At 46.9% G+C, this 26,663-nt stretch overlaps 3 protein-coding genes across 3 annotated transcripts; 2 read left to right on the forward strand and 1 right to left on the reverse strand.

Moving 5' to 3' along the window:
- The first annotated feature begins 1,676 nt into the window (after window positions 1–1,676).
- Window positions 1,677–3,119, forward strand: LOC100284334 (uncharacterized). Its single transcript, NM_001157229.2, has 2 exons — window positions 1,677–2,020; window positions 2,146–3,119. The coding sequence occupies exons 1-2, from the start codon at window positions 1,748–1,750 to the stop codon at window positions 2,923–2,925; spliced, it is 1,053 nt and encodes a 350-aa protein (NP_001150701.2). The 5' UTR covers window positions 1,677–1,747; the 3' UTR covers window positions 2,926–3,119.
- A 4,711-nt stretch (window positions 3,120–7,830) lies between these two features.
- On the reverse strand, window positions 7,831–9,503 carry LOC103633480 (peroxidase 2). Its single transcript, XM_020541096.1, has 2 exons — window positions 9,001–9,503; window positions 7,831–8,880 (listed from the first exon to the last, which is right to left on the reverse strand). The coding sequence occupies exons 1-2, from the start codon at window positions 9,394–9,396 to the stop codon at window positions 8,101–8,103; spliced, it is 1,176 nt and encodes a 391-aa protein (XP_020396685.1). The 5' UTR covers window positions 9,397–9,503; the 3' UTR covers window positions 7,831–8,100.
- Window positions 9,504–15,624: 6,121 nt separating this feature from the next.
- Window positions 15,625–17,191, forward strand: LOC103634415 (peroxidase 2). The gene is made up of 2 exons (XM_008655939.2): window positions 15,625–16,047; window positions 16,167–17,191. Exons 1-2 carry the CDS (start codon window positions 15,679–15,681, stop codon window positions 16,938–16,940), a joined length of 1,143 nt encoding a protein of 380 aa, XP_008654161.1. The 5' UTR covers window positions 15,625–15,678; the 3' UTR covers window positions 16,941–17,191.
- Window positions 17,192–26,663: the final 9,472 nt, after the last annotated feature.

The following is a 26,663-nucleotide window of genomic DNA, read 5'->3' on the forward strand; positions in this document are numbered from 1 at the left end:
CGTCATGGCTCCAGGGTGACAGAGACGGCGTCTTTACCGAGTGTCCTAGGTGACATTCGGCAAAAAAGTTACCTTTGCCTACACTCGGCAAAGAAGGTACCTCTTTGCCGAGTGTCTGCCGACCAGCAATCGACAAAGGATCTGTGCTGTTTAAAAATTATATAAAACACAAACAAAGTTAGAAAATTATGAAACTTGTCCATGTGTCATGATATCATATGTAGAGGCTGTGATAAAAATTTGATAACGTTTTGAGAAAGTTGTGAGACACTACGTGTAGAAACCTAGGAGAAATACACATGAAATCATAGAGTTTCAATGTAGTTCTCTTAGATTTCTACACATACTGTCTCACAACTTTCTCGAAACATTCTCAATTTTTTATCACAGCCTCTATATAAAATATTATGATATGTGGACAAGTTTCATGATTTTCTGATTTTGTTTGTGTTTTATACAATTTTTAAACAGTTGGATTGTAAGTTCACAGCCATGTTTAGTGAGCTTGGTGCTCGAAGTTTCTGTTCCGCTCTAAATAGCATGGGTATCATTTTTGCATGCACGGTTTTCCAAGTTTCGAGTGACTTGCAGTTCAAATCTGAATTTTTCGAAGAAATTCAAATAAACGAACTAAATCTACTAGCTATAGAAAACACTGTTATAATTGTCCCAAAATGGTACATGTAGGTCTACATAGTGTAGGAACATACCACAAAAAGTTTGGTTGGCAAAATAAAAAAATAAAAATATTCTTTGCCGAGTGTCCAAAAAAGGCACTCGGTAAAGACGGCTCTGCCGAGTGTCAGCTGGTTGACACTCGGTAAAGAATATTCTTTACCGAGTGCCAACGCTCGGCAAAGAATATTTTTTGCCGAGTGCCAATGCTCGGCCCTCGGTAAAGGTTAACGGCCACTAGCTTTAGATGGCCGTTGACGGCCCTTTGCCGAGCGCCGCCTTCACCGAGTGTTCGGCACTCGGCAAAAAAGTCTTTGCCGAGAGTCCTACACTCGGTAAACGAGCTCGTTACCGAGAGCAGGACTTTGCCGAGTGCGGCTCTCGGCAAAGGCTTCTTTGCCGAGTGGCCGACAAAAAACACTCGGCAAAGCTCCTGGCACTCGGCAAAGGCCCGGATTTCTGTAGTGTTTGAGGTAGTATTATATATAAACTTTGAAAAGTTGTGGAATATCACATTCTAAAAAATAGCCTACTTTATTAGTTAGATTTCAATTTCTCAAAATAAAGAGAAACAAATAGGATCGGGCCTAATAGTTTTATGAGTATTATTGAAGACCCTTTACCAACGAAATTGTTTTTGATAAAAAAATGTTTGACAAAAAATATTGTTTTGTCATCCGATATTTTATTTTTTTAACTAAAACGCGACAAATAAAAAAGAATGGACTAAGGAGGTCACAACAACCTATCAAATTATTGTTGAACATGTGCCAAACAGAACTTAAGTCAAACGAGCTCAATGTCAACGAATGTCGGGTAGAGCGGTGAGCTTCGTGGAGCTCACCCTCTAGTCCTCTACTATACGAACTGCATGTTATGCTATTGTTGGCTGGCTTGCACGTCTCACAACGTGCGCTCCGGCCGGCCGGCGATAACACATGCATGATGAACTGGCCGCCGGCCAGCCGGCTATAAATAGGCATGCAAGACGGCAACTTTTCATTCAGCCCATCGCTAGCTCTCGCGTCTCGCCTGTCTCCTCTAGTAGCACAAGACCACGAGGGATTAAGCGATGACAACCTCTAAGCTCGCTGTCCTCACTCTGTTTGCCCTGCTCGGCTCCGTGTCATGCCAGTCCGGTGGCTACTACTTCTACCCAACCCCGCAGCAACCATCTCCAACACCCAGCCCTCCTTCTAGTCCGCAACTCATGGTCGGATACTACAAGGACAAGTGTGCCGCTTACGTGGATGTTGAAGCTATTGTCAAGAAGCACGTCAAGGCCACCGATGCTGGCATGCAGGCCGGGCTTGTCCGTCTCTTATTCCACGACTGCTTCGTCCGTGTAAGAGCTCCATAAATCATTCACCAGGCTAGCCATGCCGGCCGTACATTCCATTCAATTCATGCATGCAGTCAGACAGTTAATTAATGACGTTGCCATCGCCATGTACGTGGTGGTTTCTGCAGGGATGCGACGGCTCCGTCCTCCTCGACACGTTCAGCAACGACACCAGCCTGACCCCGGAGAAGTTCGGCGTGCCCAACTTCCCCAGCCTGCGGGGCTTCGAGGTGATCGACGCGGCCAAAGCCGAGATCGAGGCGGCGTGCCCCGGCACGGTCTCGTGCGCGGACATCGTCGCGTTCGCCGGCCGCGATGCGTCCTACTTCCTCAGCGGCGGCGGCATCAACTTCGCCATGCCCGCGGGGCGCTACGACGGGAACGTCTCCCTCGCCAACGAGACCCTCCCCAACCTGCCCTCCCCGTTCACCGGCTTCGACCAGCTCGTCAAGGTGTTCGCCGACAAAGGGCTCGACGCCTTCGACATGATCACGCTCTCCGGCGCGCACAGCATCGGCCGCTCCCACTGCTCCTCCTTCACCAGGGACCGCCTGCCGCCCAGCAACACCACCGACATAGACCCAGCGTTCGCCGCCACGCTGCAGGCTAGCTGCGCGTCGCCCAACGGCACCGACAACACGGTCATGCAGGACTTCAAGACCCCCGACGTCCTGGACAACCAGTACTACAAGAACGTGCTGGCCCACAAGGTTCTCTTCACGTCGGACGCCGCGCTCACCACCAACTTCACGTCCAACAACCTGGTGCGCGCCTACGCGGACTTCGTGCCCTATCTGTGGCAGCAGAAGTTCGCGAAAGCCATGGTGAAGATGGCCGGCGTCGAGATCAAAACCGCCGCCAACGGAGAGATCAGGAAGACATGCCGCAAGGTCAACAGCAGGTCCTGATCAGATGGCGTCCCGCCGGGCTTCCAATTTCCTAAGTTTTGCCTTTACATACATTCCCCTGATCTCCCCTAATATCTGCTTTTATGCTGTATACATTCTTTGTTTCGTGTTCCAGCTGTATGCCTGCTTTTATGCTGTATAATTTAAATTTGATTGAATATTACATCTTTTGAAATCCAAGCAAATCTTCATCATCAATTCGATCCCACATGCGTGTTGTGTCGTGAAATTAAGAGCCTGTTTGCAGACTTTGGCTCTGGCTTTTGTCTGGAAAAAAGCCAGAACCCTATTATACACTTTTAGGCTATCTGCACTCATACAACTCTAAATTTCTACTCTAAAAAATATTCTGTCCTTATCAGCAAGGTTCTTTACTCTATACCATAAACCTTTGCAGTCATATTTACTTCATATCTCAACTCTATACCAACTACTACGTATTATATCATTTTTTAATTCTCTCCTATGTACACGTGACCGCGTTTTTGCTGGCCAACCTCACGGCACAGTGGATAGCGCACTGCATCCGTACAACGCTTGATATACCGCTCCTCCACTGCCACTGCAAAATAGCGCACTCCATGCAGTCTCCTGCAGAAGGTGTTTTACGCTATAGTGGATAGCGCAGGCCATGCAGTCTTCGACTGCGTACAGCCTTAGCTTCGCCGATTTTAGCTTTGGCTCTAGCATTTTAATATATGGAAATGGCTCTGGCTCCAGGATAAACTGTTCCTGCCAAACGATTTACGAATTAGCTTTAGCTCTAACAAAAGGACCCTAAAATTAGAAAATAATTTTGCAGGCGTGACCTTATGTATACTTACTCCTTCCTAAAATAGATGATATTTTAGCTATAAGATTGGTATCTAAAGTGTTAATTGTTTCAACAGAGTAAAGTATTAACTTCATAGGTGAGCAACTTCAAGAATTTTCCAAAAAAATCTTTCCCTAAATCAATTTACTGGGGCTTTTGCAAAAAAAAAATATTTTCCTATAATCATGTTGCTCCACAGCAGATCCCCAATAATACATTCCCCTGTACCTTTAAACTAGCCACATCAGTACGTGTGAACCCTCGCCGTCATCAATCTCACCTACGTGCGAACCCTCGACGTCATCAATCTCACCTACGGATATCATCCATTCAATCATCGTCATGTCCATTCGCTGCTCTTTCTTTCTCCCTCTCGTTGCTGCAGAGTTGATGAACTTGCACTGAGACGCACGTGAGAATCATGAATTTAATTCAAGAGCTCCCGCTCTTGCAGACCTCCATGACGAGGTGCACGGCGTCGTAGTTCTCAAAGGCCTCCCACACATTCCAATGCCCCGGCAGCGACCCATGAAACCTCGATGTCACGTTGCTCTGGAGCTTGCACTTGCTGTGGTGGTGGGGTGAATTGCGCTCTTCGCGGACGATTGAAGAGGAAGGGAGATGTGAAAATATGCGGGAGGATGGAGTTTTTCAGGTACCTCTATGTTTTTTGGGAAGAATTAGAGGAATTGTGGGAGTCCATAATTTTACAGCTTCCTTTCCTAAATAAAGTTTTGGGAGCATGCAATAAAGGGGAACTCTTAGAGTTGCTCTAATTATTTGGTATACGTGAGATTTATGTAAAAGTGTGATCTTTGTGAACCTTGCTTTATCCCAAGTACTTGAAAACATATTTTATTCACGGATCTTTAGCATACCATGAACCCACGACCGAAGAATATGAATTGTTGAAGGTGGGTACAAGTAGTGTTTCACTATAGTGAGTTGCGTGGTCGTTGGTTGTTGACCAACAGAAAATGGGAGAAAGAAAGATTAACAAACGAGGCGAATTCTCGAAAAGCAAAAATTTAAAGTTAATACCAAATTAACACCGCCTCTAGAAATGGCCGATAGGGTATGTAAGGGGGCTCTTACACTACCGGAAACGAGCACTTTGCCGAGTGCCTGCTTTCGGCTCTCGACAAAGACTAACGGCCGTCAGCTGCAGACGACAGCTAATGGCCCTTTGCCGGGAGTCGTCTTTCCCGAGTGTTTGCCACTCGGCAAAAGGCTCTTTGCCGAGTGCTTCGCTGTGCCGAGTGCCCTGCACTCGGTAAACTGTCTCGTTACCGAGCGCAGGACTTTGCCGAGTGCGACACTCGGCAAAGTAGTCTTTGTCGAGTGCCCGATAAAAAACACTCAGCAAAGACTCCGGCACTCGGCAAAGGCCCGGATTCCTGTAGTGTTAAGAAGTCCTTAGAACGTTAACTAGAAACAATAAGAGACAGACTCTTCACGAAGTAGAGTCTGTATCTTCACGACTTTCTATATATATAGTGTCTTTTAACTACACTAATGATTAAAAGACTTATGGTACAGTCTCTTAATCGTCTCTTGTACCTAGAAACCCGATTCAATAGCTCTAGGTTATACATGCTCTAGCCTCTATCCGTGATTATTTACAAGAGGCGGTCAGGTGGAGGATGAGCCGACCTCCAAAAGTGATTGATGTAGTAATGACCGGGTGATGATGGTTAAAGATAGTTTTTAGATAATGGAAAAAAGTGTTTTGGCCTTTCCTCACTAGTAGGGTATGACCAACACCTTATATCACATGGTCGAAGACAAATCTCCGCTCAGCATACATCGACTAGAAGACATAGAAAAACACAGTCCCGAACAACATCTAAAAGGTAGTGATCCTATTCGTAAACCTCTAGCCAAAGTGAGCAAAAATCCGAATAGACGCTGACTTCATATATCGACACGCATCCTTAATGGTGTCCATATATTCATCTTTTTATAGCCGAGTCCAGGCCCTAAGCCAGTGTGCCGCTTGGAAGATTACCTGCATATAAGTTATCATATATGATTTGTTAAGAACTAAATCATTTCTACTAATCCAGATAGCCCAACAAATCACTGTAACACATGTAATTATCAAATTTTTAGTTTTTGCAATCCCTAGAAGCTAAGAACCAAAGATATGTTTCACTGATCTTGGAATAGTTAGACCAAAACAACATTGCACTAGTCTCCATAGAAACCAAGCGTAATTGCATTGAAAAAACAAAAGTTGTATAGATTCACTTGTGCCACAAAACACACATTTTTACTTCCCTACCAATTACACTTAGCAAGATTATCTTTTGTTAAAATTACGCCCCTAATTAGGTACCACATAAAAATCTTGATTTTTAATGGTACTTTAAGCTTCCAAAGAGGCTTATGATAAACAACTTTGGTATTATTCATTAAGAAACCATATATTGAATTAACAGAGAATTGACTTGATACCAGCAAAATTCATCTAAAAACATCCTTCTCATTACTAAGATGAATATGAGCAATGCTAGCAACCAGCCTATTCCAATTCAACAAGTCCCCCCACAAAAGATCTACAAAAAGAAATGTTTAGAGGAATTCTATCAAAAACATTTACTACCGTGTCACTCTTTTTGCGAGCAATATTATAAAGCGAAGGGTATTTAATTTTAGCGGTTGTTACCTAATCAAGTATCTTCTGAGAATCTAATCTGATTTCCATCCTTTAGGATAAAGGAACCAAAACTAAAGAAAGAACCATTCACTTTCATAAGCCCTGACCAAAAATGTGAATCACCAGGTTTTCTGATTACATTTGTCAAGGTATGTTTCCTGAGGTATTTCCATCTATGCAAATTTTGCCATAAACCATCCTCATTTAACAATTTAAACAACCATTTACTAAGCAGGCATTTATTTTGTACTTTTATATTCTGAATACCTAGACCTCCGTGATCTTAGGTTGGCTCAGAATATCCCATAAGAATCTCAATCGATAATAGTCTATTTTTCAAATATGCCATTAGGTACCTCAAAAAAGACAGCATAAACATCACTAGACCGGTGAGAACAAAATTGATTAAAACTAGGTGACCGCCTACATACATAAGCTTACCCTTCCAGGTGCTCAACTTATTTTCATTTTTCGTTTCAATTACCTTCCAATCGTTATTACTTAATCTCCGAAAATGCATGTGGATTCCAAGATATTTGAAGGGGTAGCTACCTTCTCTACATCCAAACAAAGAGAGATAACTATTCTCTTCCTCCTAGGATAGGCCAAAGCAAAAAATCTCACTCTTATGATAGTTTATCTTTGAACCTTAAGCTTGTTTCAAGGCAAAGAGTAAAAGCTTTAAATTAGCTACTTTAGCCACATCATGATCTAGGAAGAGAATAGTATCATCTGTACATTGTAGGATGGATATCCCACCATCCACTAAATGCGGAATAAGACCTATGAATTGATCCTCTTCTTTGCCCTATTCACAAAAATAGCAAGCATGTCCACTATTATGTTAAAAAGAATATGATACTGAGGGCCCCGTGTCTAAGCCCCTTATAAGTTTGAAAATCCATTCCTATTTTATCATTCACTTTAATACCCACATGCCCTCCCATCATGTCTGATACAATCCAAGAACACCATTCTGTTGAAAAACCTTTCATACGCAAGGTTTGTTGCACAAAAGGTCATTTTAACTTATCATATGCCTTCTCAAAATCTAATTTCAAAATAATTCCCTAATCTTTTTTCTTATGCAATTCGTGTATCGTCTCATGAAGAACTACTGTCCCCTCCATTATATTCCTACCTGGAAGAAAAACTATTTGTGCAGAGGTCCAATAAGCTTCTTAGCTATCCTCATCAATCTATTTGTAAGAACCTTTGTAAAGATTTTAAAATTCACACTCAGTAGACAAATAGGAATGTATTGCTAGATCATCGAAGCATTTTACCACTTATACTGTCTCCAGCAAATATTGTAAAATAGGGGACTCAGAACTGTAGATGACAATATTTGATATTGTTTGGAGAGTGGAGTTTAAAATAAAGAATGAAATAGATGATCTATTTGAGATAATGAGATAGCCTCAAAAGGATAAGTACCAAAGTTAAGACTATATAGAGGAAGCTCTCCTTTATGAAAGGCAACAAATAAATCCAACAGATCATCTTTTACTAAATATTATCTATTGCAATCAAAATTATATAGAGAGCATAAAATAAAACAGGCATACGGCTAGAGAATGAAGCCAAGTTAGGAAATTGAAAGTCCGGAAAGCAAAAATGGTTATTTATTCTCGACTCATGTGAGGCGTCGTCAGAGTTTGATCTAAAGTAGAGGGACAAGCTCGGCGGTCCATCTGATCGATCACGGCCTGCTGTTGATCTTGCGGCATGTCTTCCTGATCTCTCCATTGGCGGCGGTTTTGATCTCGACGCCGCCCATCTTCACCATGGCTTTCGCGAACTTCTGCTGCCACAGATAGGGCACGAAGTCCGCGTAGGCGCGCACCAGGTTGTTGGACGTGAAGTTGGTGGTGAGCGCGGCGTCCGACGTGAAGAGAACCTTGTGGGCCAGCACGTTCTTGTAGTACTGGTTGTCCAGGACGTCAGGGGTGGCGAAGTCCTGCATCACCGTGTTGTCGGTGCCGTTGGCCGACGCGCAGCTAGCCTGCAGCGTGGCGGCGAACGCTGGGTCCATGTCGGTGGTGTTGCTGGGCGGCAGGCGGTCCCTGGTGAAGGAGGAGCAGTGGGAGCGGCCGATGCTGTGCGCGCCGGAGAGCGTGATCATGTCCAAGGCGTCGAGCCCCTTGTCGTCGAACATCTTGACGAGCTGGTCGAAGCCGGCGAACGGCGGGGGCAGGTTGGGGAGGGTCTCGCTGGCGAGGGAGACGGTCCCGTCGTAGCGCCCCGCCGGCATGGCGAAGCTGATGCCGCCGCCGCTGAGGAAGTAGGATGCGTCGCGGGCGGCGAAGGCGACGATGTCCGCGCACGAGACCGTGCCCGGGCACGCCGCCTCCATCTCGGCTTTGGCCGCGTCGATCACCTCGAAGCCCCGCAGGCTGGGGAAGTTGGGCACGCCGAACTTCTCCGGGGTCAGGCTGGTGTCGTTGCTGAACGTGTCGAGGAGGACGGAGCCGTCGCATCCCTGCAGAAACCACCACGTACACATGGCGATGGCAACGCCTTCAATTAACTGTCTGACTGCATGCATGAATATGGTATGTACGGCATGCATGGCTAGCTTGGTCGGTAATGGAGCTCTTACACGGACGAAGCAGTCGTGGAAGAAGAGACGGACAAGCCCGGCCTGCATACCAGCATCAGTGGCACTGACGTGCTTCTTGACAATAGCTTCGACATCCACGTAAGCGCCACACTTGTTCTTGTAGTATCCGACCATGAGTTGCGTCCCAGGGCTGCTGGGTGGGGGTGGGGGTGGGGGTGTGGGCGTAGGCGCGGGTGGGCTCGTCGGGGTCGGTGGAGGATAAGTGGGTGGTGACGCGGGCGGGGGCACCGGAGTGACAGGAGGAGGACATGCCGGTGGTTGCGGGGTGGCCGGAGCCGGAGGAGTGTAGTAGTAGGTTCCGGCCTGGCATGACACGGAGCCGAGCAGGGCGAAGGCGAACACAGTGAGGACGGCGAGCTTACTAGGGCTCATCATCGTCGCTTAATTCTTCGTGGTCTAACCGAGACGAGACAGGTAGAGATGGAGGCGAGACTCAAGTAAGCTAGCGAGCGATGGACGACGACGATGAGTGAAGAAAAAGCTGCCGTCTTGCATGCCTATATATAGCGGCGCCGGTCGGGGAATGTTAAGTACTATGGGATGAGAGCCAGCGCATATATAGCCGACAACAACATGGAGAGTAGGTGAGTGAGCTCCAGTTATGCACGAACGAAGAAGCTCACACAGCTCCGATCCATATCAGGCATCCGTTGACTTGGAGATGGATGCACTACTTAATTACGTATACGAAGCGATCAAGGTCCTGGCCGGCCGGGCGTGGACAAAACTCAAGGCCGCCAGCGGTGCGTTGCGATTGTATGTGCAAATAATGGTGTTATTTCATATATTTGTTTAAACAACTACGTACGCGGGGGTACCTATATATCATGGTAACATGCTCAACCAACGGTCACGTGCTATAGCTAGGGTATCGATCACTTGTGTCTGTCGCGTTCTTCAGGCCACTAGCTAATAAGGGCTATATATGTACAAAACCTGGAGCTACGTACACTACAGCATGTTCATTCGATGAAGGCAGCAACCAGGAGTTATGTACAACTCGATCCGTAGCTTGTAGTTCTTTAAGCCGAGGTTTTGTCTTCAATTCCTCTGCATCACTTAAGCAAACGACCATTTGACATGGATTACTAAAAATATGCATGGTCAACACTGCTTGCTGGGAAGAATTTAGCAGCTGCTGGGCCGCGGAACTACCGGTAGTTAGCTACAACGTACACATTGCAAGATGGCATCTGTGATCAGCTGTGGATCTCACTGCTAGGGAGGTTGGATCCCAGCAGCCAGATAATCTAACACTCCATTTGTTCCAAATTATATCCAACTGGTGCCACTATATATATATGGCTATATATAGGGAGGTTGGCTCTTGAGAGCACCTAGAGGGGGGGTGAATAGGTGATCCTGTAAAAACTTAAACTTATAGCCACAAAACTTGATTAGGTGTTAGCACAGTTTATGCCAAGTGGCTAGAGAGGAGTCAAAACACAATAACCACAAGAATCCAATCACAGAGATGACACAGTGGTTATCCCGTGGTTCGGCCAAGTACAAAACTTGCCTACTCCACGTTGTGGCGTCCCAACGGACGAGAGTTGCACTCAACTCCTCTCAAGTGATCCAATGATCAACTTGAATACCACGGTGTTCTTGCTTTTCTTTTCTCAATCCCGTTTGCGAGGAATCTCCACAACTTGGAGCCTCTCGCCCTTACAAAAGATGTTCACAGAGAATCACAGAGCAAAGGAAGGATTAGCAACTCACACACGACACAAAGATCACAGCGAATACGCACACACAAGACCCAGACTTGAGCTCAAAAGACTAGCACACTAGAACGGAGCTCAAATCACTAGAATGTCGAACAAGTGCGCGAGATTGATGTGTGAGTGATCAAGAGTGCTCAAGGAATGCTTGGTGTACTCCTCCATGCGCCTAGGGGTCCCTTTTATAGCCCCAAGGCAGCTAGGAGCCGTTGGGAACAAATCTGGAAAGCCATCTTTGCCTTCTGTCTCGTGGCGCACCGGACAGTCCGGTGCACACCGGACACTGTCCGGTGCCCGATTTGTTTCCTTAAATGGCGAAGCCGACCGTTGCCGACCGTTGCAGATCTGGCGCACCGGACAGTCCGGTGCACACCGGACAGTCCGGTGCTTCCTTCCGACCGTTGGCTCGGCCACGTGTCGCGCGCCGATCGCGCGGCCGACCGTTGGCCCGGCCGACCGTTGACTCACCGGACAGTCCGGTGCACACCGGACAGTCCGGTGCACACCGGACAGTCCGGTGCACACCGGACAGTCCGGTGAATTTTAGCCGAAGTCGCCGGAGAAAAACCCGAGAGCGGCCTCTTCGGCCGAGGCAGCCTGGCGCACCGGACACTGTCCGGTGCACCACCGGACACTGTCCGGTGCACCACCGGACACTGTCCGGTGCACCACCGGACAGTCCGGTGCCCCAGACCGAAGCAGCCCCTTGGCTGTACACAGCCAAGTCTTCTCTTCTCTTCTTTTATCTGTTTCTAATACTTAGACAAATATATTAGTACACAAAACCAATGTACTAAGGCTTAGAAACATACCTTAACTTGTGATTTGCACTTTGTTCATCCTTGGGCATATTTTCACATTTAAGCACTTGTGTTTGCACTCAATCACCAAAATACGTAGAAATGGCCCAAAGGCACATTTCCCTTTCAATCTCCCCCTTTTTGGTGATTTATGCCAACACAATATAAAGTAGATAGCACAAGTGCAAAATCACTTCAAATAAAAACTCAAATTGGTTTTATTCAATTTTGACATATATGGATCATCCTTTGCCACCACTTGGTTTGTTTTTGCAAATCAAACTCAAATCTCTATCTCTAAGTCAAACACATATGTTGAAGTATAAAGAGAGTCATTCCAAAAGAGATTGATCAAAGATTTCAAAAACTCCCCCTATTTCCCATACTCAATACTTCTCCCCACAAGAAGCCAACTTTTGACAATAGAGACAATAAGAGACAATAAAAGCTTTTGACAAAACAAAAACTCTATCCTACTATTTTCAAAATCTCTCAAGTGGTAGCTGATCCATTTATCGCTTTGGCCTTTATTTTCTCCCCCTTTGGCATCAAGCACCAAAACGGGATCAATCTTGGCCTTTTAACCCCATTGCCTCACCAAAGTCTTCAATTAAGAGCAAATGGCAATAAGATTTCATGAGATGAACTTGGAATTAGTTACCCTCTCATCGGAGTGCAGTGGAAGTCTTTCATGGTCCAAGTCCACCTTTTCCCTTTCAATCCTCCTTCGAGACTAAATCAAGCAAACTCAAGCAAATGGTTAGTCTCAAAGGGTCAAGTTGTAACACATCTCCCCCTAAACATGTGCATCACTTTGCAACGGACTTGTGAGGTCCAGGGAGTGTTTGTACAACTTGAGCACCATAATAAGCAACATAATGCAAAAAAGGAACATGATCAAAAGCATAACTACATGTATGCTACAATTCAATCCAGGTTCCGCGAATCTAAGACATTTAGCTCACTACGCAACCTGCAAAAGGTCTTCTCATCTAGAGGCTTAGTGAAGATATCGGCTAGCTGGTTCTCGGTGCTAACATGAAACACTTCGATATCTCCCTTTTGCTGGTGGTCTCTCAAAAAGTGATGCCGGATGTCTATGTGCTTTGTGCGGCTGTGTTCAACAGGATTTTCCGCCATGCGGATAGCACTCTCATTATCACATAGGAGTGGGACTTTGCTCAGATTGTAGCCAAAGTCCCTGAGGGTTTGCCTCATCCAAAGTAGTTGCGCGCAACACTGTCCTGCGGCAACATACTCGGCCTCAGCGGTGGATAGGGCAACGGAAGTTTGTTTCTTAGAGTTCCATGACACCAGGGACCTTCCTAAGAATTGGCACGTCCCCGATGTACTCTTCCTATCGACCTTACATCCAGCATAGTCGGAGTCTGAGTATCCAACTAAGTCAAAGGTAGACCCCTTTGGATACCAGAGCCCGAAGCAAGGCGTAGCAACCAAATATCTAAGAATTCGCTTCACCGCCACTAAGTGACACTCCTTAGGATCGGATTGAAATCTAGCACACATGCATACGCTAAGCATAATATCCGGTCTACTAGCACATAAGTAAAGCAAAGAACCTATCATTGACCGGTATGCTTTTTGATCAACGGACTTACCTCCTTTGTTGAGGTCGGTGTGTCCGTCGGTCCCCATCGGAGTCTTTGCGGGCTTGGCGTCCTTCATCCCAAACCGCTTTAGCAGATCTTGCGTGTACTTCGTTTGGCGTCCTTCATCCCAAACCGCTTTAGCAGATCTTTGCGGGCTTGGCGTCCTTCATCCCAAACCGCTTTAGCACACCTGAAAATTTTCACCACAAACTGCGAGATAATGTCAAATCTACAGTTCAACTGGTGCAGGCTAGTTCAACTGCTATAAAGGCAAGATGAACTACTCTAAACCAGTCCAACTGCTAGAATAAATCTAGGCTTCGAACTACGTGGAAATACAATGAGGGATCACTTAGAAAGGAAAACACGAGGGATAAACTAAGTGTGGGTGGTGGGAAATACAGGAGTTAATTCACCACGAGATCCACACGGAGAATAAACCTATATGTCTATCTTGCCAAATAGAAAATCACAACCACAGATCCAAGCAAGAACATAAGACACAAGATTTTATCCCGAGGTTCGGCCACACCACAAAGGTGTCCTACTCCCCGTTGAGGAGCCCACAAATGGACGGGTCCTTTTCAACCCTAATCCTCCACAATCCGACCACCAAGGTCAAGGGAATCTTTTCTCAAATCTGCTCACAAGAGTGGGTAATACAAACTTCTTGGGGTTGTCCACAACTTTGGAGACTCCCAAGCAACCTCAATCCGTCTAGGAACTTTAGGGTTCCAAGAACAATAATATCGCACAAGAGGTCTTTGCAACAATCTCAAGAGATAAGAATGAGAAGGGAGAGGAAAACCAAATCTGAGGGACACAAGCACAAACCTCACACCAAAAAGGATCCTTCAATCGATTTGATTTGAGAGCTAATTCGAGTGTGAGAGAGAAAGGGAGAGTGCTTTTGTCTCAAGTTAGGTGACCAATAAGTGTGGGGATTACTAGGGTTAATGAGGAAAAATATATGAGGGGTATTTATAGAGTCTCCTCAAAAAGAGTCGTTGGACTCGATTTTTCTATGCAAGGCCGGTTGAACCGCCCCTAGGGGCAGGCTGACAGTCAGTCTAATAGTCAGACTGACAGACTACAGGTCAGACTAGTCAACAGGTCCGGACACCGGTTGAACCACCACTAGGACCGGTTCAACCGCCTGGTGGCAGGCTGACAGACAGTCTGTCAGCGAGACTAGCAGACTGTATGTCAGACTAGGCAGCTAACCTAGAGACCAGTTGAATTGCCCATAGGGCCAGTTCAACTGACATTGACCAGAAAGTTCAGGAGAGAAAACCCAGGTTGAACTGGCCCGAAGGCAAGTTCAACTGGTTTTGATCGGAGAGTTTCACAGTTGAAGTTAAATTCAACTCAGCTGAAGAAGCTCAACTGCTTTTCAATAGGAACACTCTCTGTTTCTCAATCCTAACAATAGCCGCATACACAGAGTGTCCAAAGAATTTTGGTTTTCAAAAATAGATTTTGAATTTAGAGGCTTGAGCGATAGCAAACACCATTACCTGTGCGAAAACTATTATGAAGAATTAGATCCTGCGACTTAAGATATATATAAAATTTTACACTATCGTCGCATGGAATCCTTTCAAGGCACCACTAATGTATTTGCTTTGTCCTTAAAACTACCCTTTCCAATTCTCAACTAAAGTTGTTACTCCTTTTATCTCTGTAGACAATGAGTATACACTAGGAGCAAACTTATTAGTAGCCTTATTTGTTTTATTATTAAATCACCAAAACTCTCACTTGGGGTTGATTGCACTTACAGTATATTAATAATGAGCTATCCACATAGATAATATTTGGAAATGATTTTTTTTTGGATTTTTTGCCTTTTTGGATTTTTTTGCGATTCTTAATTTGCCGAGTGCTTTTCTTTGCCAAGTATTTTTTGACGCTCGACAGAGTGGACGAAAAAGTAATCGGCAAAAAACCATTTGCCGATAAAAAATTTGTTGAGTGTTCTTTGCCGAGTGTTACAGTGTAAAAATACCTCGGCAAAGAATGTAAGTCCGGTAGCGATATATAACAATCTGGCTAAATTTAGGTGCACCTTTGTCTATCAAATACTTGAATTAATATACTAGACATGGTGCTGTGTCCTGATGAACTCCAAGCATCCCAAGCTTAGCTGTGTGTGATTACCAGATTGGTTGAGGTTAAGAGCACTTCAATGATCTCATCTATTCTAGTATTTAAGTCTTGTATTGACCAAACCACAGTCAATTCCTATCTTTCGCAAGCTAACTATATGTATTATTATGGCCGGGCTGTGTGCTCTCCATGACTACATGTCGTTCCTTTCCTGCTGAGTGTTGTTGATTCTTACATCGTTGCACGTCAGTACGCTACGACGACGTGCGCTCCAGAAACATTCTGCAGACTCTAGTCCCCGGCCGGCCCGCACAGGAGGAGCTATAAATAGACATGCGACGCAGCAATCCCCTTCATCCACTTTGATCTCTCGAGCTGACTAGCTAGGCAGGCCGCAGGTGCTGCAGTCCAGGGATGGCCACCAAGCTCGCCGTTCTCGCCACCTTGGTGCTCGCGCTGCTCGGCCCCGTGTCGTGCCAACAACAGCAAGCGGGCTACGGCTATGGCGCCGGCAGTCCTACACCTACATCGTCGCCGCCGCCGCCTGCTGCATATCCTCCGATGACGACAAGCCCGACGCCGAGCTCTCCCACCGCCTATCCTCCTCCTCCTCCTCCCACACCTAGCCCGCCGCCACCTGCCGCTGGTGCCGGACTGAGCGTCGGATACTACAAGGACAAGTGCGCCGAGGCAGAAACCATCGTGCAGGAGGCCGTGCGCGCTGCCGACGCCGGCACCAAAGCAGGGCTCGTCCGTTTGTTCTTCCACGACTGCTTCGTCCAGGTATATATTATATACTCCGTACTATAAACCATGCTTTTGATGTGAGTGTGTGACAACATCGTCGTGTGATGTGTCTGCATGTGTCCAACAATGTGTCGCACTACGTATGGCGTTCACAGGGCTGCGACGCCTCCGTTCTGCTCAAGCCCGACAACGACACCAACCCGCAGCCGGAGATGCTCGGGGTCCCCAACCTGAGCCTGCGCGGCTTCGAGGTCATCGACGCGGCCAAGGCAGCGGTCGAGGCGAGATGCCCGGGCGTCGTGTCCTGCGCCGACATCGTCGCCTTCGCCGGCCGCGACGCCAGCGCGTTCCTCAGCGGCGGCGCCATCAACTTCACCATGCCCGCGGGCCGCTACGACGGGACGGTGTCGCTCGCCAACGAGACTCTCCCCAACCTGCCCCCGCCGTTCGCCGACGTCCGGCGCCTCAAGGCCATGTTCGCCGCCAAGGGCCTCGACACCGTCGACATGGTCGCGCTCTCCGGCGCGCACAGCATCGGCCGCTCCCACTGCTCCTCCTTCAGCAGCGACCGCCTCCCGCCCAGCAACACCTCCGACATGGACCCGGCGTTCGCCGCCACGCTGCAGGCGAGCTGCGCGTCGTCGGCCAACGGCGCCGCCGACAACACGGTGGTGCAGGACTACAGGACCCCTGACCAGCTGGACAACCAGTACTACCGGAACGTCATCAGCCACAAGGTGCTCTTCGCGTCGGATGCCGCACTCCTCAAGTCAAGCGACACGCTTGGGCTGGTCTATGTAGCCGCCTTCTCTCAGAAGCTGTGGCAGGACAAGTTTGGACAAGCCATGGTGAAGATGGGTGGCGTCCAGGTGAAGACGGCCGCCAATGGGGAGATCAGACGGATGTGTGGCTACGTCAACAAACCCTAATCCGGTTAACGACCGACCGACGATGGTGGTCAGTTTGAGCTTGCATTGAGCATATCCTCCCGGGTGTCTCTTCAAACCTAAGCTACTGCTGTTTCTTGCTCTATTCGAGTTCTTTATCGGTTTTCAACCCCTTTCTGTTACTCGATTTTTTTGTTCTAATTTTGGCTGTACCACCGTTTGAAATTCCAGCAAAATGTATTCATTCCAGCAAAATGTATTCATCAGACGATATTGAAATATGGTTTTCATCAGCTAGCACTGTCCAGTCCAGAATGCATATTTGTCTAATTGTCTTGTGTTGTGCACTTGTGCGACCCTACGTCTCTTGTGAACGACTATGCGCAAGCTAGATAGTAATCATAAATCATTACAAGTTATAAACATTTTATCTTTGTAGATATACTTAATACTTTTATTATCATATCTTACTATTTAATATTTAAAGGTTTTAACGAAGCATTCATATTAATTCTTACTAGTTAGTGTTTATATACAATGCTACGATTTCTATATATCATATAGATAGATTTTGTAACACAAGCAGCTGCAAGGTGTAGCAGTAGAGAACGAAGGGTATTTTTATGGACGTGCGTGAGTGGAGGGGAACGGCTTCACGCGTTAGGCGCGGGGAGGACGCACAAAGAAACTCCTCTTTTCGCTACTGCTGGGAGAGCCTGCAGTATTTCATTCATATATTAAGTTGTTGTGTATAGGGGATATATTACAATGTATGTACCCAAACTCTGATTTCACTACCGGAATCCGAGGCTTTGCCGAGTGTCGGCCTCTTTGCCGAGTGCCTTTTGTCGGGCACTCGGCAAAGAAGGCTTTGCTGAGTGCCGCACTCGGCAAAGTTCGGCTCTCGGTAACGAACCTCTTTACCGAGTGCAGGACACTCGGCACAGGACAACACTCGGCAAAGACATGTTTGCCGAGTGTCAAACACTCGACAAAGAAACCGCTCGGCAAAGGGCCGTCAGCGGCCGTCCTAAAGCTGACGGCCGTCGGTCTTTGCCGAGAGCCGAGGACTGGCACTCGGCAAAGAGGCTTCTTTGCCGAGTGCCGAATACTGGGCACTCAGCAAAGAAGGCTTTGCCGAGTGTCTTCTATAGAAACTCGGCAAACCATATTTTTGTTTTTTACATTTTGGCCACCAAACTTTTTGTGGTATGTTCCTACACTATGTAGACCTACACTCGGCAAAAAAGTTGCATACTGGTCACTTTGCCGAGTGTAACACTCGGCAAAGAGGCGCTTTGCCGAGTGTCAAGGCCATAACACTCGGCAAAGAATCAAGACCTGGGCACCGGCACAGGTTCTTTGCCGAGTGGAATGTCTCTGGCACTCGGCAAAGAAGCACGCTTTGCCGAGTGCCAGACCTAGCACTCGGCAAAGAACCTGACATGGGGACCCTCCCTGACGGGTTCTTTGCCAAGTGTCCCAGGTGGCACTCGGCAAAGGTGGATCCTTTGCCGAGTGTTTCCAGGCAGACACTCGGCAAAGATAACTCCTTTGCCGAGTGTCACCAGGGACACTCGGCAAAGCCGCCGTCTCCGTCACCCGGCGCCGTAACGGCTGGTTTTCTTTGCCGAGTGCCCGAGAAAAAGCACTCGGCAAAGAAGGCTTTACCGATGCACTATGTGTCGAGCCTTCTTTGTCGAGTGCGACACTCGGCAAAGCCTTTGCCGAGTGCTTCGGCACTCGGCAAAGCTTGCGATTCCGGCAGTGTTTGTTCGATTGCTTCATTGTGAAATAGAGAAGAAGCATTTCCTTTTTGAACATCGCTAAACAACCGTGTGTCGTGGGTGGTACATTTTAAAAAAATCCAGCCATTTTGACACTTCTAGATGCACCATAATATGACCATCAATGCTTCCACTTCCCAGACTTTTGAAAGCTGCTGAAAGGTGGACAATGATGTAATGTGGAAATTCGGCGTGCGTGATGATGTTAATCCAATTGTCTGCCAACATCTCCTCCCAAAGTTTCTCTGATGCCCGTTCCTATTGTGTAGCTTGATTCCCAATTTATTAATTATTAGGTCACAACTCTCTGTCTCTATTGCGCCATCCAATGAGTTACCTACTATTATTATGTTTGAAGATGTATTTGGATTTCCCATTTTTTGCTGGAAAACTGGAAACAAGATGCTATTGTTTCTTATTCATTTGCTACACTTCAATCTCTATTGTGCCATCCAATGAATTACCTACTACTACTAGGTTTGAACAAGTATCTGGATTGCTATCTCTACTACTTATTAAGGCGATAAGGGGTAGGCTGCTATTCCATGTTCTGCCATTCCTATTCCCTGTTCTGCCTTTCCGATTCCCCCTCCCCGTACAGTCCATTCTCACCATTCCCTGTTCTGCCTTTCCGATTTCCCCCTCCCCGCACAGTCCATTCTCACGTTCGGTCACCATTCCCTGTTTCCTTTCTCATTCCCCCTCCCCACAAAGCCCATTCTCATTCCCACGTATGAAAGGGAATTAGGCTTACACCTATTTCCTAATTGATTTTGGTGGTTGAATTGCCCAACACAAATAATTGGACTAACTAGTTTGCTCTAGTTTATAAGTTCTACAGGTGCCAAAGGTTCACAATAAGCTAATAAAAAGACCAAGAAAAGGGTTCAAACAAGAGAGCAAAGGATTACCTGGAAGGCACCCTGGTCTGGCGCACCGGACTATCCGGTGTGCCACCGGACAGTGTCCGGTGCACTAGGGAACTCGACGTCCAACTCTTCACCTTCTGGAATTTGCAGAGTAGCTCCGCTATAATTCACCGGACTGTCCGGTGCACCACCGGACAGTGTACGGTGCCCCAAGGGAGAGCAACTCTGAACTCGTCAGCTTCGGAAATCTGCTCCGCTATAATTCACCGGACTGTCCGGTGCACACCGGACTGTCCGGTGTGACAGCGGAGCAACGGCTACTTCGCGCGCAATGGTCGACTGCAACGCATTAAATGCGCGCCTGCACTCGCAGAGGAGCAGAGCACGCGCGGGTGGCACACGGGACAGCCTACAGGGCCTGTCCGGTGCACCACCGGACAGCCAGGCGGGCCCACAAGACAGAGCTCCAACGGTCGAACCCCAACGGTCTGGTGACGTGGCTGGCGCACCGGACAGTGTCCGGTGGCGCACCGGACTGTCCGGTGCGCCATGCGACTGCAGCCCTCCAACGGCCATTTTTGGTGGTTGGGGCTATAAATACCCCAACCACTCCACATTCAATGGCATCCAAGTTTTCCACCTTCCAACTACTTACAAGAGCTCTAGCATTCAATTCTAGACACACCAAAGAGATCAAATCCTCTCCCAATTCCACTCAAAGCTTTAGTGATTAGAGAGAGTGATTGTTGTGTTCATTTGAGCTCTTGCGCTTGGATTGCTTCTTTTTCGCATTCTTTCTTGCGATCAACTCAATTGTAACCGAGGCAAGAGACACCAATTGTGTGGTGGTCCTTGCGGGGAAGTTTGGTTCCCGTTTGATTGAGAAGAGAAGCTCACTCGGTCTGAGGGATCGTTTGAGAGAGGGAAAGGGTTGAAAGAGATCCGGTCTTTGTGACCACCTCAACGGGGAGTAGGTTTGAGAGAACCGAACCTCGGTAAAACAAATCCATGTGTCTCACTTCTTTACTCGCTTGTGATTTGTTTTTACGCCCTCTCTTGGACTCGCTTATATTTCTAACGCTAACCCAGCTTGTAGTTGTGATTAAGTTTGTAAATATCAGATTTGCCCTATTCACCCCCCCTCTAGGCGACTTTCAATTGGTATCATAGGCCGGTGCTTCATTAGAGCCTAACCGCTCGAAGTGATGTCGGGAGATCACGCCAAGAGGGAGATGGAGACCGGCGACAAGCCCACTACAAGCCACGGGAAGGCTTCATCGGAAGAGTGAAAGGGAAATGTGCCCTTGGGCCATTTCTAAGTATTTTGGTGATTTAGTGTCCAACACAAGTGCCTAAGTGTAAAAAGGTGGACAAAGTACAAATCAAGGATAAAGGTATGTTTCTCAGACTTAGTACATTGTTTTATGGACTAATGTATTGTGTCTAAGTGCTGGAAACAGGAAAAATCCAATTGAAAATGCCTTGGCTCGAGCAGCCAAGACTTTGCTCAGTCTGGAGCACCGGACTGTCCGGTGGTGCACCGGACAGTGTCCGGTGCGCCAGGCTGGCTCGAGCAAACAGGCTGTTCTCGGGACTTCGACGGCGGTGTACGTCTATAATTCACCGGACTGTTCGGTGGTGCACCGGACTGTCCGGTGGGCCGTTCACAGGCGAACTCGTCGCTCTCGGGAATTCATCGGCGACGTACGACTATAATTCACCGGACTGTCCGGTGTGCACCGGACTGTCCGGTGAGCCAACGGTCGGCCGCGCGATCTGCGCGGGACACGTGGCCGATCCAACGGCTAGAAGAAGGCACCGGACTGTCCGGTGTGCACCGGACATGTCCGGTGCGCCAACGGCTCTCTGGCTGCCAACGGTCGACTGCGCCATATTTGGAAGGAAATCGGGCACCGGACAGTGTCCGGTGTGCACCGAACTGTCCGGTGCGTCAGTCGACAGAAGGCAAGATCAGCCTTCCTAGATTGCTCTCAATGGCTCCTAGCTGCCTTGGGGCTATAAAAGGGACCCCTAGGTGCATGGAGGAGTACACCAAGCATTCCTACAACATTCTTAAGCACCAAGACATCGATTCCGCGTCTTTGATTCTTTGCGATAGCAATTAGAGCTCTAGTTGAGTGGTGAACTCATTGAGTTGTGTTGTGAGCTCTTGTTGCGACTTGTGTGCGTGGTGTTGCTGTGATTTCTTGTCTTGAGTGCATTGCTAATCCCTCCCTTGCTCCGTGCTTCTTTGTGAACTTCAATTGTAAGGGCGAGAGGCTCCAAGTTGTGGAGATTCCTCGCAAACGGGATTAAGAAAAGCAAGCAAAACACCGTGGTATTCAAGTGGGTCTTTGGACCGCTTGAGAGGGGTTGATTGCAACCCTCGTCCGTTGGGACGCCACAACGTGGAGTAGGCAAGCGTTGGTCTTGGCCGAACCACGGGATAACCACCGTGCCATCTCTGTGATTGATTTCTTGTGGTTATTGTGTTTTGACTCCTCTCTAGCCACTTGGCAATTATTGTGCTAACACTTAACCAAGTTTTGTGGCTTAAGTTTTAAGTTTGACAGGATCACCTATTCACCCCCCCTCTAGGTGCTCTCAATTGGTATCAGAGCCATTCTCTTCACAAAGGGACTAATCGCCCGAAGAGATGGATCCTAAGGGGAAGGGTATCGTGATCAATGATAAAGAGAAGGAATCTTTCGTCAACGAGCCGAAGGATGACAAGCCTACCGACTCGGGCTCGGGCCATAGACGGAAAGATGGGAAGAAGAAGAAGACGAGGCGCATCAAGGAGATCGTCTACTACGACGACAGCGATGAGTCTACTTCTTCCCAAAAGGACGACGACCACAACGACTACGAGAGAAGGAAACCGGTCAATTCGAACTTTTCTTTTGATTACTCTTGTATTCCTCAAAGTACAAATGCTCATTTATTATCTATTCCACTTGGTAAACCTCCTCATTTTGATGGAGAGGACTACGGATTTTGGAGTCACAAAATGCGTAGTCACTTGTTCTCTCTCCATCCTAGTATATGGGAGATTGTAGAGAGTGGAATGCACTTTGATAGTTCGGATAGTCCCATGTTCATTAATGAGCAAATTCATAAGAATGCACAAGCTACTACTGTTCTTCTAGCTTCATTGTGCAGGGATGAATACCACAAAGTGAGCGGCTTGGATAACGCCAAGCAGATCTGGGACACCCTCAAGATTTCACATGAGGGGAACGACGTCACCTTGCTCACCAAGATGGAGTTGGTGGAGGGCGAGCTTGGACGATTCGTGATGATAAGGGGCGAGGAGCCGACACAAACATACAACCGGCTCAAGACCCTTATCAACAAAATAAGGAGCTACGGAAGCACGCGATGGACGGACCACGACGTCGTCCGACTGATGCTAAGGTCCTTTACCGTTCTTGATCCTCATTTGGTGAATAATATTCGTGAGAATCCTAGGTACACCAAAATGTCGCCCGAAGAAGTCCTTGGAAAATTCGTAAGCGGGCGAATGATGATCAAGGAGGCGAGGTACGTGGACGACGCTCTAAACGGTCCAATCAATGAGCCTCAACCCGTTGCTCTCAAAGCAACAAGGAGCAAGGAGGCGTTACCTAGCAAGGTAGCACAAATTGAGGCGGCCGGACTTAATGATGAAGAGATGGCCCTCATCATCAAAAGATTCAAGACGGCGCTAAAGAGTCGCAAGGGACAGCCAAGCAAGACCAAAGCCAAGGGGAAGCGCTCATGCTTCAAATGCGGTAAGATTGGTCATTTTATTGCTAACTGTCCCGATAATGAAAGTGACCAGGAACACGGGAGCAAGAGGGAAAAGAAGAAAAATTACAAGAAGGCCAAGGGCGAGGCACATCTAGGAAAGGAGTGGGATTCGGATTGCTCCTCCTCCGACTCCGACAATGAAGGACTCGCCGCCACCGCCTTCAACAAGTCATCCCTCTTCCCCAACGAGCGTCACACATGCCTTATGGCAAGGGAGAAGAAGGTATGTAGTCAAAACTCTACTTATGCTTCTTCAAGTGAGGACGAATCTAGTGATGAGGATGAAATAGATTATTCATGTTTATTTAAGGGCCTAGATAGGACCAAGGTAAATAAAATTAATGAATTGATTGATGCCTTGAATGATAAGAATAGGCTTTTAGAAAAACAAGAGGACTTGTTGTATGAAGAACATGACAAATTTGTAGAAGCACAAAAATCTCATGCCTTAGAAGTTAAGAGAAATGAAATGCTTTCTTGTGAATTATCTTCTTGCCATGAGACAATTTCTAGCTTAAGAAGCATTAATGATGATTTGAATGCTAAGTTAGAAATAGCTAGTAAATCAACAACTTGTGTAGAAAATGTTGTTATTTGCAATAGATGTAAAGATTTTGATATTGATGCTTGTAGTGAACACATAGCTTCTATTGCAAAGTTAAATGATGAAATGGCTAGTCTTAATGCCCGACTTAAGGCTAGCAAAAGTGATTTTGATAAACTAAAATTTGCTAGGGATGCCTACACGATTGGTAGACACCCCTCAATTAAGGATGGGCTTGGCTTCAAGAGGGAAGCCAAGAACTTAACAAGCCATAAGGCTCCCATCTCCGCCAATGAGAAAGGGAAGGCCCCTATGGCAAGTAGTACTAAAAAGAACCATGCTTTCATGTACAATGATAGAAGACAGTCTCATAGGAGTTATAATGTTTTTGATTCACATGCCTATGATTCTTATGCTATGTTTGCTCCCAGTTCTTCCTATATGCATTGAAGAGATGTGCCTAGGAAAAATATTCATCATGTGCCTAGAAAGAATATTGTTCATGTTCCTAGGAAAGTTATGAATGGACCCTCTACAATTTATCATGCTTTAAATGCTTCCTTTGCTATTTGTAGAAAGGATAGGAAGATAGTTGCTAGGAAATTAGGGACAAAATGTAAGGGTGATAAAACTTGCATTTGGGTCCCTAAGACAATTTTGACTAACCTTGCAGGACCCAACAAGAGTTGGGTACCTAAGACCCAAGCCTAAATTTGCCTTGCAGGTTTATGCATCCGGGGGTTCAAGCTGGATTATCGACAGCGGATGCACGAACCATATGACGAGGGAAAAGAAGATGTTCACCTCCTACGTCAAGAATAAGGATTCCCAAGATTCAATCATATTCGGTGATGGGAACCAAGGCAAGGTGAAAGGTTTAGGCAAGATTGCAATATCCAATGAGCACTCTATCTCTAATGTGTTTTTAGTTGAGTCTCTTGGATATAATTTACTATCTGTCAGTCAATTATGTAATATGGGATATAATTGTCTATTTACAAATGTAGATGTGTCTGTCTTTAGAAGATGTGATGGTTCACTAGCTTTTAAGGGTGTACTAGACGGCAAACTTTATTTAGTTGATTTTGCAAAAGAGGAGGCCGGTCTAGATGCATGCTTAATTGCTAAGACTAGCATGGGCTGGCTGTGGCATCGCCGCTTAGCACATGTGGGGATGAAGAACCTCCACAAGCTTCTAAAGGGAGAACACGTGATGGTCTAACCAATGTTCATTTCGAAAAAGAAAGACCTTGTGCAGCTTGTCAAGCAGGGAAACAGGTGGGAGGCTCTCATCACACCAAAAATGTGATGACAACATCAAGACCCTTAGAGATGCTACATATGGACCTCTTCGGACCCGTCGCCTATCTGAGCATAGGAGGAAGTAAGTATGGTCTAGTTATTGTTGATGGCTTTTCCCGCTTCACTTGGGTGTTCTTTTTGCAGGATAAGTCTGAAACTCAAGGGACCCTCAAGCGCTTCCTCAGGAGAGCTCAAAATGAGTTTGAGCTCAAAGTGAAGAAGATAAGGAGCGACAACGGGTCCGAATTCAAGAATCTTCAAGTGGAGGAGTTCCTTGAGGAGGAGGGGATCAAGCACGAGTTCTCCGCTCCCTACACACCTCAGCAAAATGGTGTGGTAGAGAGGAAGAACATGACGCTCATTGATATGGCGAGGACTATGCTTGGAGAGTTCAAGACCCCTGAGTGTTTTTGGTCGAAAGCCGTGAACACGGCTTGCCACGCTATCAACAGGGTCTATCTTTACCGCCTCCTCAAGAAGACCTCATACGAGCTGCTAACTGGTAACAAACCCAATGTATCGTACTTTCGTGTATTTGGGAGTAAATGCTACATTCTTGTGAAGAAGGGTAGGAATTCCAAATTTGCTCCCAAAGTTGTAGAAGGGTTTTTATTAGGTTATGATTCAAATACAAAGGCGTATAGGGTCTTCAACAAATTATCGGGTTTGGTTGAAGTCTCTAGCGACGTTGTATTTGATGAAACTAATGGCTCTCCAAGAGAGCAAGTTGTTGATCTTGATTATGTAGATGAAGAAGACGTTCCAACGGCCGCGATACGCACCATGGCGATTGGAGATGTACGGCCTCCGGAACAATTGGAGCAAGATCAACCGTCTTCCTCAACTATGGTGCATCCCCCAATCCAAGATGACGAACAGGTACCTCAAGTGGAGGCGCATGATCAAGGGGGAGCACAGGGTGATCAAGTTGAAGAGGAAGAAGCACCTCAGGCACCTCCAACCCAAGTTCGAGCGACGATCCAAAGGGATCATCCCGTCGACCAAATTTTGGGTGATATTAGCAAGGGAGTAACTACTCGTTCAAGATTAGTTAATTTCTGTGAGCATTACTCGTTTGTCTCTTCTATTGAGCCTTTCAGGGTAGAAGAGGCCTTGCTAGATCCGGACTGGGTGTTGGCCATGCAGGAGGAACTCAACAACTTCAAGCGCAATGAAGTTTGGACACTGGTGCCTCCCCCCAAGCAAAATGTTGTGGGAACCAAGTGGGTGTTCCGCAACAAACATGACGAGCACGGGGTGGTGACGAGGAACAAGGCTCGACTTGTGGCAAAAGGTTATGCCCAAGTCGCAGGTTTGGACTTTGAGGAGACGTTTGCTCCTGTGGCTAGGCTAGAATCAATTCGTATTTTGCTTGCATATGCCGCTCACCATTCTTTCAGGTTGTACCAAATGGATGTAAAGAGCGCTTTCCTCAACGGGCCAATCAAGGAGGAGGTATACGTAGAGCAAC

This window comes from Zea mays, chromosome 7 (assembly GCF_902167145.1).
Source record: "Zea mays cultivar B73 chromosome 7, Zm-B73-REFERENCE-NAM-5.0, whole genome shotgun sequence".
NCBI lineage: Eukaryota > Viridiplantae > Streptophyta > Magnoliopsida > Poales > Poaceae > Zea > Zea mays.

Bases quoted from the DNA above. Each gene is read 5' to 3' on its own strand.
- LOC100284334 (NM_001157229.2), top strand. From the start codon at position 1,748: ATGACAACCTCTAAGCTCGCTGTCCTCACTCTGTTTGCCCTGCTCGGC. The intron at 2,021-2,145 runs GTAAGAGCTCCA...TGGTTTCTGCAG, and splicing joins TCCACGACTGCTTCGTCCGT to GGATGCGACGGCTCCGTCCT.
- LOC103633480 (XM_020541096.1), bottom strand. From the start codon at position 9,396: ATGATGAGCCCTAGTAAGCTCGCCGTCCTCACTGTGTTCGCCTTCGCC. The intron at 8,881-9,000 runs GTAAGAGCTCCA...TGGTTTCTGCAG, and splicing joins TCCACGACTGCTTCGTCCGT to GGATGCGACGGCTCCGTCCT.
- LOC103634415 (XM_008655939.2), top strand. From the start codon at position 15,679: ATGGCCACCAAGCTCGCCGTTCTCGCCACCTTGGTGCTCGCGCTGCTC. The intron at 16,048-16,166 runs GTATATATTATA...TGGCGTTCACAG, and splicing joins TCCACGACTGCTTCGTCCAG to GGCTGCGACGCCTCCGTTCT.